Source organism: Xiphophorus maculatus, chromosome 2 (genome assembly GCF_002775205.1).
Source record: "Xiphophorus maculatus strain JP 163 A chromosome 2, X_maculatus-5.0-male, whole genome shotgun sequence".
Classification (NCBI taxonomy): Eukaryota; Metazoa; Chordata; class Actinopteri; order Cyprinodontiformes; family Poeciliidae; genus Xiphophorus; species Xiphophorus maculatus.
Genome location: NC_036444.1, coordinates 26,110,206 through 26,123,198, shown reverse-complemented (window position 1 = coordinate 26,123,198; position 12,993 = coordinate 26,110,206). Strand labels below are relative to the sequence as shown.

At 43.2% G+C, this 12,993-nt stretch overlaps 2 protein-coding genes across 3 annotated transcripts; both read right to left on the bottom strand.

The window, feature by feature from the left end:
• Positions 1-333: 333 nt before the first annotated feature.
• ppib (peptidylprolyl isomerase B) lies at positions 334-3,883 on the bottom strand. The gene is made up of 5 exons (XM_005810247.2): positions 3,613-3,883; positions 1,980-2,093; positions 1,700-1,793; positions 1,389-1,573; positions 334-1,289 (listed from the first exon to the last, which is right to left on the bottom strand). Exons 1-5 carry the CDS (start codon positions 3,745-3,747, stop codon positions 1,167-1,169), a joined length of 651 nt encoding a protein of 216 aa, XP_005810304.1. The 5' UTR covers positions 3,748-3,883; the 3' UTR covers positions 334-1,166.
• A 1,646-nt stretch (positions 3,884-5,529) lies between these two features.
• adpgk (ADP dependent glucokinase) lies at positions 5,530-12,741 on the bottom strand. 2 transcript variants are annotated; one of them, XM_005810257.2, is made up of 8 exons: positions 12,532-12,741; positions 10,739-10,974; positions 9,406-9,631; positions 9,261-9,323; positions 8,966-9,086; positions 7,802-7,998; positions 7,365-7,463; positions 5,530-7,269 (listed from the first exon to the last, which is right to left on the bottom strand). In XM_005810257.2, the coding sequence occupies exons 2-8, from the start codon at positions 10,954-10,956 to the stop codon at positions 6,706-6,708; spliced, it is 1,488 nt and encodes a 495-aa protein (XP_005810314.1). In that variant the 5' UTR covers positions 10,957-10,974; positions 12,532-12,741; the 3' UTR covers positions 5,530-6,705. The 2 variants fall into 2 exon arrangements, with proteins under 2 accessions (XP_005810314.1, XP_023198356.1); XM_023342588.1 differs by having other exon boundaries at positions 5,530-7,266.
• Between the last annotated feature and the right edge of the window lie 252 nt (positions 12,742-12,993).

Sequence of the window (12,993 nt, the reverse complement as noted above, 5' to 3'; positions counted from 1 at the left end):
GTGTTTTAAAAATGTCTTCCAGTTGCAGCGTCAGGGTTTCCTTACAAAATTATGGTTCATCAGTCTTCGAGAGGGCAGACTTGCGTTATTATGCCATTATCAATATATTGCTTGAAAATTGTCTCAAAAAACCACAATATTTACAAAACTTTGGCATACCGACATCAGCTCCACGCCTGCTGTCTCCGTCTTGGAATCCGTGTCTTTGGAAGTCAAATGTAAAACTGTGAATTTCAACATGAAATCAAGTCAATAATTCTTAGAGATAATTTGAGGTGTTTGAAGTGAAAAAGTTGCTGTCCAAAGGCAAAATAATCTATTTTAAAGTTGAAATATAGTAACCTTTTCCTTTAATTGGTTACATTAGTTATAGCATGTTATGAATGTAGAATTGTTCAAATATAAGTAAATATAAACTTTAACAGCATAATCATTTTCTTGCATTTCTCTCCTGCTTATTAAGCATTTACAAAGTGAGCCACAGTAATAAACCAGTTGAAATTTGGTAAACAGCACCCCCTAGTGCCAATAAATGGTAAATGAACCAAACTTATATAGCCCTATTCCAATCATTTTGACCACTCCGTGCTTTATAGTCAGTTCAAACACACACATTTATACAATATAGGGTTAAGTGCCTTGCCTCGACATATGGCAGGAGGAAGTTGGAATCAAACTTACAACCTTCCAATCACAAGACGACTACTCTATCCACACAGCCAGTCGCCCCACAAGACATACACTAACCTTGTGGCAGCTAACAGTAACTACAGTGTACAGGGTGACTTTATAAACTAATAGAAGGTATTTGTATTCAAACATAAAGCTTACAGTGATTTACCAAAACATGGAACCTTTATTTCCCGTCATTTTCATTTTGGTTTTTTTTACAAAATAGCCCAACAATGATCAGTTAAGTGCACCTTGGAATGCTTGTTGGTAAAGTGGACCCAGACTCATGACTGCATTATTGTTGTTCTGGTGCATTAAGATGGCAGCCAACCAACACATAATGTGCTTTCTCTTTCCCTCCAGACTGCAGGGTTTTTACTGACAAAAAAAAAATTAAATAAAAATAAAAAAGTGGCCCCACATCACAACCCCGGTCCATCCGTCCCCCCACACCCCCCCTCAACCCCAACCCGCCCGTTTTAACGAGTTGCGCTCTACTCCTTGGCGACTGCAAATGGCTTCTCCACCTCGATCTTGCCGCAGTCGTAGATGGTGACGTCTTTGAGAGGTTTGTCGCGACCGTCTGTCTTTGTGTTCTCGATTTTCGTGACGACATCCTAGCAGAGGAAAAAAAAGGTTTCAAAGAAATGGATTCATTTGTAAAAACACGAAAACCCAAGATGAGGCAGGAGTGAAGATTTCCTTCTGACACCCACCATGCCTTCCAGAACTTTCCCGAAGACTACGTGTTTGCTGTCCAACCACGGCGTCTGGACTGTGGTGATGAAGAACTGGGAGCCGTTTGTGTCTTTGCCGGCGTTGGCCATGCTGAGCCAGCCGGGGCCGTAGTGCTTCAGCTTGAAGTTCTCGTCAGGGAAACGGTCTCCATAGATGCTCTTGCCTTCATTCAGAAACGAAAATGAGTTTTGTACCATTCGTACTGCAGTTTTAAATTGTACTTTCTTGGGTTTTGACACCTGAACCATCTCATCGTTTTGACATGTAAATGACATTGTTTGGCGTTTACCTCCAGTGCCGTCTCCTCTGGTGAAGTCTCCGCCCTGGATCATGAACTGCTTGATGACTCTGTGGAACTTGCTGCCCTTGTAACCGAATCCTTTCTGTTTAACCGAAGCAAATGGCAACGTAAGCAACGCTCCAAACGTCTGGAACTACACCAGCTTCCAGTGTGTCCGAAAAGCTGGACCAAGTCAACGAATCTGATGGCTTTTCAGTCTTTAGAATACCAATCCTGACAATTTCACAAAAGTAGACGGCAAACAATGACGAGTCCCCATATTGCTCACCTCTCCTGTTGCCAGGGCGACAAAGTTGTCGACGGTTTTGGGAACAGTTTTGCCAAAGACGCCGATGACGACAGTTCCCACATCTTCGTCTCCGATTCTGATGTCAAAGTAAACCTAGACAGAGAGAGACCCAACCTTACGTTTAGACGAATACGTCATGACACACCAACTCTGAGGCTATATTGGTGGGCCGATATGACGGAGCAAAGGTTCTCTAAATGTTTTGGAAGTGGTCCAATAGATTCTTTTCAGTCAACTACTGATGCTGATGTCAAAGTCTTCCATACTAGGTCACTTAACACAATATTAAGATGTTGTGGCAGACCAGAAGTCAGGTGGAAGAGTCTGTTTAGATGACAACTGCAAGTTGTGAACTTAAACTGACATTCATGTGAAGAGTGGCGATACAAAAAAGGTATTGCCAGAAAGCCCACTTGTAGCTTGGCACGAGACACGCGTGCCTCGTTTCCGTTGACCGGTACGACATGGTCAATGTGGTAAGCCGTTTTATGGTCTGGCGTATTCAGGAGAGCGTTTCCACCCAAACGCCAAACGTTGTGTCACACTAGTGCGACGATAAACGTGATGCATTGCTTTTTTTTCGTGCTTGTTGCAAACTGTGACGTTTTTCTGTCTCCCAATTAATGGGCTGTGTTGTCTGACGCCAATGCACCACCCTAACCGTACCATTGTCTTATATTCGTATAACTGAAGGGAGTCCAGGAATGGTGGGGTACGGATCGGATGCATCAGCCGTTTTTACAATGGAAAACACAAAGGAAGTACGCTCTGTGGAAACGAGGCGTTGGGTGGGGAGGAATTTTCTCTAGTCGGATGAAACTAAAATCTGTACTTTTTGGCCAATAGTCAAGAGCCAGGTGTTGAAACGGTCCGGGCAATCTCAAACTTTAGTGCAAAAATGAAAACTCACTAGTTGTGAGGAGATGTACGTCAGTACACCAGAATTTTGTTCTATAAACGTTTCAGCTGGGTTTGTGGCTGACTTTGTCACAAAGCCAGATAATTAGTTCCCATCTACTTCATTGCTTCCAAAGAAAATATGAATCTTGACAGAGAACCCCCCATCAAGGCATCAATAGGTTCTTTATTTCAGGCATCAGAACTTAGAACGATTTTTTTTTTAAACGGATTTCTGGATTATTTTTTAAGTTAACGCAACACAAGAATAGTAAAAAAAAACAGTCTCTTACAAAGGTTATAGGGACACATGTAACATCAGACTCAATCCTTGCCTTCTAAACTTTGCATTCCAGCTCAACACCACTAAAGACGACCACTCTGCTGTCTTGAATTTGCAGACGTGGACAATCTGCTGCAGACACAAGGCCGGGGTCAACAGCTGAGCCATGGCGGAGCCAAACTCGTGTCCAGTTCATTTCCTGCGACCCGGATCTGACAGGATGCGCCTAGACTTTATTTCCCTTAGCCTCAGCTACAAAGTTAGCGTCTTTTCCCACAAGTATTAGTCGTGAGCTAACCCCGTGTTAGCTGGCCAGCAGCTAGCGTCTCCGTGACGTGGCTTTCCATGCTACCGGTTAGCAACGAGGAAGAGCCTTGATTTTTTTTTTCTTTCACCCCCCTTTATGAAAGCTAGCCTGCAGCTAACCCATACCTTTGCAGTTACTTTGGGGCCTTTCTTCTTCTCGTCAGCCGAAGAGCCATTAGGGAAACCGAGAAACAGCAGCGATCCCACAATGACGGTGACAGCGACGAAGAACTTCATCCTTCTTTCACAGAACCTCACCATCAACAAGAGGAAGGGGGGAAAGACTTAGCCAGGATACACAGTTGGTTGAGCTAGCTTTATATAAACTCCGTGGGAGGGTCGGAGCGCGAGCTTCAGGGTGGGGAGGGTCTTCGACCTACGGGAACCAGGAGGCTCAGCTTCGTGGACGCAGGGGCGGGATTTCACCGTGGTGGGAAGCTGTGATTGGCTCACGTCTTAGAACGTTTCAGCCAATTGGATGCAGACGCGTAATAAAGTTTTATGAGGAGAAAAAACGTGGAGTAAGGAATCCATATAAACAAAAGTCCCTTAATTCTTATATTCTGTTCTATTAAAATTATGTATGAATGGACAGCAGCGTCATATTATTTTCATTTACACATCCAAATAATAATGAATTATGTCGCGTTGACAGCGTTACTAATTAGTTGACCTCTGAAATCACTTCAATGAATTCAATTATTTAGGGACATCAGAGTAAACGGATTGAATATAAATGTGTGCCAAACTATGTGTACATTTATTTTTTATTAATTTCACTACTACATTTCATTGGTCTGTCTCAAAGTCAATTTTAAAACATGGAGGTAAGTGGTTGTAGTATTAACGAAGTGTGAAATAAAACCCCGCTGGTTTATTTAAAACATAACTCCATAGATTACAATAGATTTTGATCATTTAAAAATTTTGTTTAAAAATAATAATAAAAAACCCAGATCAAGCTCTTAAAAAAAATAAATACATAAAAAGGAACTCAAACCACCCATTTTCCTCCATCCACATTTTAATGACAACCTACAAGGGAATGAAACATGACACTGACAACAAAATAAGTAAGGAGGAACAGATTGTGCTTGCAAAAATACAATTAATAATAAAAAAAATGGGAGGTTAAGGTTACATTCACCTCCGCAGGCTCTCCCGCCACCTACCTTTACTAGTGCAAAGAATCCCCTTTTCCGAACTAAAACGCTGCGTGAACTTTTTCATGACAGGTTTGCATTAAGACTATGATTATTGCATGCCTTCGGAGGCAGTCTCAGGTAAACAAATGGAGTGTTGTGTATGCCTAACATGAGTCTTCTTGAGTAAGAATATCATTTTTTTTTTCATAAATCATGTTTTATAACTGTGTCATCAAAAAAGGGAACACACTTAGCGAAAAGGACAACACCACAAAGTATCTGATAACAGTCGTGATTTGTTAATGCACGCCATCTTAACATCCGATATCCATATGAGAACCTTCACATTAATTAGCTGGCATTGGCATGTAGACTGATATTTAGGCCAAGGAAGAAGAACCCGCTTCAGAAAAAACACTTAAAACAGCTGTTCTCTGGCTATACTAGTGTACTACAGAAAAAAAGACTGCTATCGAGCTATAAAGCTCAGATCTTTTTGCTATAGAGGGAGTGTTTTGGTCAAACAATGAAAACACAGAAAAAACAGGATTCCTACCCGTTTTCCAGTTCAAACCTCCACGCAATTCTTAAGATTTGCCCACAAATTGTATCGGATTCTGAACATTTAGCTAGTTGGATGCTGTAATCTGCATGTTAAATAAAAGCATGACACGACACAATGCTGAACATGGTGAAAAAGAAGTAAAGGGTTATTTCACTGCTTTGAAATGTTTCGAAATCCATAAGATCTAGACTGTAAAATCCTAAACTTAACATAAATTTTAAAAAAATATTTTTGATGCCTATCTTTTCTATTTTTGTCTTTATTATCTAGTTAAAGCTGCAGCATGTAACTTTAATAAAAAAAAAATATATGTATATATTTTTTACACATTTGTTTAAACTGTCAAGCTCCTCTGCCTCCTTCCAGTGCTAATCAGAAACAACCAATCAGAGCCAGGAGGCGGGTCTTAGAAATGTCAATCATCCTCCTTGTGTTCATTGCCACATGCTAACCTGCTATGCTTCAGCTAGCCTGTTATGAATGCTCGTGCTGGTTAGGATTGGTTAGCAGCCTGCTGTGACAGGAGATAAGTTGTTTCTACACCATTTAGTGAATATTCGGCAAATACATAGGCTTGATTAACAGCGCTAAGACCCTCCTTCTGGCTCTGATTGGTTATTTTTGAACGGGAGTCGTGCATTTCTACAGATCACAATAAAAGCTCAGGCAGGAGATAATTTTTTTCCATATATTATCCATCTCATATTACAGTGTCACCACATGGTGACAGTTTTAACAAATATGTAAAACACTTATTTATTTATTTTTTAAAGTTGCATACTTTAGCTGTAAGAGAACAAGGAATAAAGCATGGAAGAGAAAATGTTCCCTTATTATCTACACTTGGAAAATTTGCACATTTTATACGTTTTCAAAATTTTCCAGACCGTAAAGGAACCCTGTTATAATCTAACCATTAGAAAAACGATCTAGTTGGTCAGACTGGTTGAAGTCAAGCACTCAGAAATGGTTGATGACCAGAATAAGACGAACGTTCAAGTAAACGTTAGATGTGAACGCACCCAAAAGGATTTCTCAATTGGATTTCCACCACAAAGTTTCAAGTTTACGCAGTACCTCTGTCAAAAAGGCAACGCTAACCTAGAGTTTCATACCGTTTTCCTATAAAATATGAATAAAGGATTTAATAATATTGAAGGCACAGCATACTAGAGGATATGCAGGTGAAAGAAAACATAGTTGTGACGGTTAAACTCTTTGGAGTTTGGGGAGATGGCTTGGAGCGGTGCACAGTGCGTCGAGTCCGGCTGTGTGGCGGCTCATAGAGATCCAGTTCTGCCTGCCTCTTTAAGGAGGTCGGGGGACGACATCATCATCATCATCATCATCATCATCATCATAATCAGGGAGGATTTCACACTGATCAATTAAACAGAACAGATCTTTGGGGAAAAAGGAACCTGAATTGGGACACTAATCTGGCTCTGAGGTGAGAGAGTTTCCCGGTTGTATTTAGCTCCTCCTGTTAGCATTAGCGTGGTCGAGCCTCTAAAACGGATGCTGCCTCGTTAATTCGGAGTAAACTAGTCCCTCCGCAGAGATGGCGTCGCCCAGCCCCACTGTCCGGAGGGGTCTCTTGCAGACCAGCACAGGCGTCAGGTGGAAGGTGATGTTCCCTCGCCGCCACACAGCAACGGGCTCCTCCGGCTTCAGCGACAGCCGCTCCCGCGGCTCTAAGTGAGAGGTGAGGAACTCCAGCGGCGCCTTGAGCTCCACCTTGCTGACGTCCACGGTCCGCAGGCCGCAGGCCTGGCTGCTGGCCACCCGGGCTCCCGCCATCACCGCCGCCGCCTGGTTCCCCCAGTAGCCGTCCACTGTGACTAAAATGTGATAGGCCAGAGTGTGGAAGTGGATGCGGGTGAGGTCGGACTCCGATGACGGATCGGTGCGGCCGTGCCGCTCCAGGACCCAGTAGAGGATGTCGCCGACCCGCCCCACGTCGGGGACGCCCTTCCACGCGGGCAGAGCGGCGTGCGGGCCGTCCCCGGCCTGCGACAGGAAGAGCAGCTCCTGCTCGTTCAGGCCGACGGAGCTGACGATGGGCAAGACCTGCTAACAGGAAGAGACGCTGTAATTAAACGCACGGCGTTCCTCAGGGAGCCATCGAGCATCTGTTCTCACGGACGAAATCTTTTGCTCACATGTACCTCCTGCATGATCCGGCTCATGAAGTCTTTGTCGGTCATGCTGGCCAGCTCCAGGTGGATGGGAATGCCCCTTGGGATATCAGCTATGGCTGCTACAGCCTGGGAAAGAAAACCAAAAAGGAGAAAATCCAGAAATAGATCCAGTAGTTTCATTAGAAATCACCAGGATTTCCCCCAATGTATTATTAGCCTGGCGGGCTGCCAGGCTTATAACACCGTTTTTTAAAATACTGTTTCTTTCAAAGTTGACGGATTGAAAAGGGAGTGAGGGATGTGCTCCAATTGTGCAGTCGCTGCGTTTTTGAAAGTTTTAACATTTTTTAAACGCAAAACACAATGTGCTGCTGCTTGACTGCTCTAGCGCCCCTCCCATCGGGCATAGCAGGTTTTCTGGGGCAAACCCTGGAAACCACGCTGAGCTCTTTTGAGCCGCTGACCTCTTTCAGTCGCTCCCCCCACAGCTCCCTGCCCTGGCCCTCCATCATGTGGAACCCTGACAGGACGACCAGCTCCGGCTGGAACTCCTCCAGGCTCGCCACAAAGGTCTCCAGGGAGCTCATCTCCCCGTTGGACACGTCGTGAGAGAAGATGAAGCGGTTCGCTTGTGGCGCCCGAGTGGAGCCCCACTGTTCACCTGGAGGTAGAAAGCAAGGTTAAACATTAGTCAGCCTGCTAGTCACAGCCCACACACTACTGATAGCATTTGGGCTAACCTTAGCATTGTTGTGTATTTTAGCTTCTACGATAATGTTTGCATACTGAATGGAGTAAGTCAGTGATAGTCGACAGGCCACTGGCAGCACTTTGGCTAACTTTAGCATTTTAGCTAAATTTAGTTTTTTATATAATTTTGATACAAATGCGAACTTAACATACTGGACGGAGTAAGTCATTGTCAGTCAACATGCTAGTGATAGCATCACGCTATTGACATCAGTTTTTGCTAGCTTTAGCATTTTTGCTAAATTTATGTTATACACTTGTTTGCTTACTAACTGGAGAGAGTCAATGACAGTAAACATGCTGCAGATGGTCCATGTGCTACTGACAGCATTTTAGCTAACCATAGCATTTTAGCTAACTCTGGACATTTTTATGACATGCAACAAAGAGAGACACAACTATCTGTTCTTTTAACCTGCTTAGGCTTTAAAACTCAAACATGAAGCCTGCAGAAGCTAACTCTGGATCAGAACCCGATTTGGGTCCGATTAATACACAGTCTTTGAAATTTCTTCTGAAATTTCCCACTTTTTCCTCCGCTTTGCATTTATGCTGCAAGTGTGTTTGCCTACTACACAGGTGTCAAACTCCAGTCCTCAAGGGCCACTGCCCTGCGACTTTTAGATGTGCCTCTGCTGCACAACACTTGAATAGAATAATTAGGTCAGCAAGTCTCTGGAGAACTGATCTCCACAAGGAGGAGGTAATTAAGCCATTTCATTCCAGTGTTTTGTACCTGTGGCACATCTAAAAACTGCAGGACAGCGGCCCTAAAATTTCAATAAAATACATTACAGCTTGTAAAATTAAACGCCCTTTTCGCGCATTCAAAAGTATCGGGAATGTTTGCGTGGCACAGAGCTGCAGCTGCTCTTTACCTGCTTTGTACTCCAGGATGAGGTGAAACTCATCCGTCTCCTGAAGGGACTCTGGAGGAACGACGATCTGCTCATCCAGCATCTCGTGGAGTTTAGGGCCGACCGGCCCACACAACAAAACCTGACATAAATAATAAACAATTAGGGGTCTTCAATGTTCAGAAGTCTGGATTACAGAAGATAACTTGATAAGAAGATAGCTAAAACTTTATTTTTTTTGTTAGAATTTTGCTCCATCAATGAATGGAATAAAAATTTAAGTAAAATGCATCTAGATTCGTTTATGCTTGCGTACCATCAGATCCGGGTAGGTGGCAAATTTCTGACCAATGAGGGCAGCATTTCCTCCAACGTACAGCTGAAAAACAGACCAAAGTTACATTTCTGAAAAGGTAAAAAAGGAGTAAACAAATGAAAGGAGATGAGAGGAATGGCCTTGCCTTCGCGCCGGGGTACTCTGCTGCTGCGCGAGCGATTCTCTGAAACACTTCTTTGTCGCTGAAGAATCGCTCTGCCGCTGCGCCGCGCTCCATGTAGTGGACAAAGGTTTCCCTCAGGTCGTCCTTCGAGCGCAGGACTGCGTGATCCCGGCCGGCGCCGGGATCCACAGCCAGAGCCTGCAGCAGCCCCACGCCGCTGACGACCACGTCGACGCAGGCGTTCACCCTGAACGAGAGAAATAAAATGGAAACGGGTCGCTTAGGTCTGACGACGGGACTCAGTGGTCAAGGATAACCGGAAGAAAATGGATTTTGTTTATGTCGGGTATTGGAAGAAAACACAAAACTGCTAAACACATCCAATTAATGCAGTTGATAAGGCAAGCAGTCCACGTTTTTAATCTTGCAACAATGAATAAAAGAGGGGGGGGGGACAAAAAAACCCGGCATGTCCTGGGGTCATGTGATGCTTGTCAAATATTTTATTCAGGGACAGAACCAGGCTGTTCCTGTAATAAACTCTGGCCTGTATTACAGGTGAACACACACTGACTGCTCAATGCTATCATACACCACCTTTACCAACACACACATTAGATAAAAGGTCATCAAAACTGAAGATGCAGTTTGTCCCACCCTCTGGTGGGCTGTGCTTTAGGCTCAGCCAATCACGTTCTGCCACCTGAAGCGCAGGCTTGGGTGGGGGTTTTATTTTTTAACCAATAACACTGAATATTAAAGTTAGAGTCATCAGCTCCCCTGATGAAATCAGACAAAACTCCTGATATTTCCACGGAAACAGCCAGAATTTAAAAAAAAACTTTCTTACATATACTGCTTCCAAAATAACTAAGACTTAAATCTCCATAGAGTTTTATAAGTAGATTTTATTGATGTGCTGAATTGGAACAATAAAACTAACAAGCAACAAGGTTAAGAAAAATAGAAACAATTTTTGTTTTTGTTTCTAGTTTACTGACATTGATCTGAACTATGGAAACTCAAAGAATGGGTAGAAAAATTAAAAAAATCTAAATTTTTCCAAAAATGAAATCTTCAGAACCCAAACATTCAACGCACCAATAAAATCGATTTATCGCCCAGAGCTAGCGGGCGACAATTTGACCTTTACTCTACACCACACGTGGTGTAACCCCTCACTTGTGCACCTGCTGTTTTCACCCAGACATCTGAGCAGAAGCTGACTCATGACAACGCATTCTGCCGCGGCCTCTCTACACACGCGCCGCGTGCAGCAGAAGGGCTTGAGAAATGTCAGCTTAAAGAAAAATCATTCAGACTCTGACCGGCTCCACAGATCAGCGTCACTCACCCTACTGCCACCTTGCTCCACTGCCTGCTCGGCAGAGCGATCAGAGCCTCCCAGGCAGCGGAGATGGCCCGCTCCAGGCCCTCGTTGCTCGGCGACGGCGTCTGGAGGTTGGGCAGGCCGATGTACTGGAGGATCTGCTCCGGCAGCTCCGGCCTGCCGCCGTAGAAGTAGCCGACGGCCAAAGCCAGCAGGAGCGCTACCGAAGCCTTCCTCCACATGGTGCTTCCCACACACTCCTGTGGCAACAGGAAGACCGTCAATTTCGTGTCGGATTGTGGCGTTTTAAGAATATAAATGACACCGATTTCCTGCTTTGTTTAAATCAGATTGAGTCAGATATGAGTAGCTGGTTTCTTCCTAACTCCAGGTCTGGATAAATATGTGGACTACATGACTAATAAATGTCAACAGGGTCTCCTGCCAGAGCTGCATTTCTCTCCAGAGTTGGCTGCTTCTCTGATTAATGCTGTTTGCTCATTGATGTGCACTATACTTAGGAATGTCGCAATAAATCGATTAATCACATGATAAATGATCGTTTTTGGTTTTTTCTACCAAAAACTGGATAACTAAATTCTTCAGTCGGTGTTTCGGTCTCAACCAGCCAGTTTTTGGGGAACAATTTTGTTCACCGAGACTTCATAATTCATTTTATTTGTTGCTTCTATTGCTTATGTACTTTGGATATGTAAAATGTCGTCCAGTTCTAGAGCTAAATATTCATTAGAATTTAAAGTTTATTGATCTTTGAGAATGTGTCCTTGCATTATTATGCTGTTACCCTTGTATTACTTGAAAATGGTCTCAAAGCAACAATATTATTGTTTATCGCAATAACTTCTGTCCATCAAAATATATCATCATAATATTCCTGTCTATAATAAACCGCGGAGGACTGCAAAGTTAATGATAATTTCTGAGGACATCTGGTCAAAATCAGTTTTTACTACAGAGTATTGTGTAAAGGAGGTTGATGTAAGAATACGATTTTTTTTAATTTGGGAAAATATTTTACGCCATCGTAATTTTTTCTTTACTTTATGCACTTCATTGCATACATTTCCCTAAGAATCCATTGATTTCAGTGGATGTAACATGACAAAATTTGAAAAAGTTCAAGCACCATGAATAATTCAAGAAGGTACTGGAATCGGCATTTAAAAATATGTATTAGTAGCTTGTTATTTTAATCAGCAGCTCAAAGTAACAACTCTTTCTGAAAACCCCAAGAGCTTTGCGAATCGATCTAAATATCAGTAAGGTCGATACTTTTGTTGGCATGAAATGAAAATTAAGATAATTCCAGGGATACAATCTGACACTTCACCACACAATGGAGTAATTCAATCCATCACAATCAGACAAAACAGCTAAATAAGAAGCTGGTTTAAACACACCCACTAACATAAACCTGGCTTTTTTTCTCCCGGGGGATTATTAACGCAACACTCCGATTAGAGGAAGTTCAAATTGTAGTCCATTTCTGGCCAGTAATCGTGTTTTTTATGAGTTGAAAGCTGACACCGGTAGTGTTTTGAACAGCATCGCTGTCCAGAACATTTAAGAACCAGCACCAGCATGAGAGAGGCGGTAAAGTTACTGCTAACGTGGACGCGCTAGCTGGATCTTTGAACTCAGTTAGCAAATCCGACACCAGCAAGCCGCTTCGACCCAGCTAAACCAATTAAGAAACAACCATGGCAACTAAACACTTTGGCAAACTCTCTAACTCATAGCTTTCGTTATTGCAGGAGAGAGTAACGCTGTTGGTTAGTTATGGTAGCGGGACATACCAGGCAGTAATGTGCAGGTTTGTTAGCCAGGAAGAGGACCCAGTTTCCTGGTTGAATCACAGGAAGAACATTCAGTCAGTTTAATTCCGCGACTGGTAGTGAGCTAAGAAGGAGAAACTACGGTCGGCACAATTTATTGAAGAAGCTTTAGCTGGGAGTGACAGGAGCGGCTCAGACACAGCCAAGCACTCCAGCCAGCAGCCGCTTCGAATCAGCGACATGCGCATGCGCCAAGAGCCTTTCCAGGGTAAATGCTGCGTTCCCGTAGTGTCGGAAATAGCAGGAACCTTAAAGCGAAGTACATAAAAAATAAAAATACCTGGAAGTATGTACTCGGAATGACCGTACGTCAGATTTATCTCTCTATATATATATCAAAGCACAAAGCCTCCGTTAGCTTTTTCTTTATGTTATAGCTACATACTTTTTATACAATATGTAACCGAGTGCCAATGATTGGAT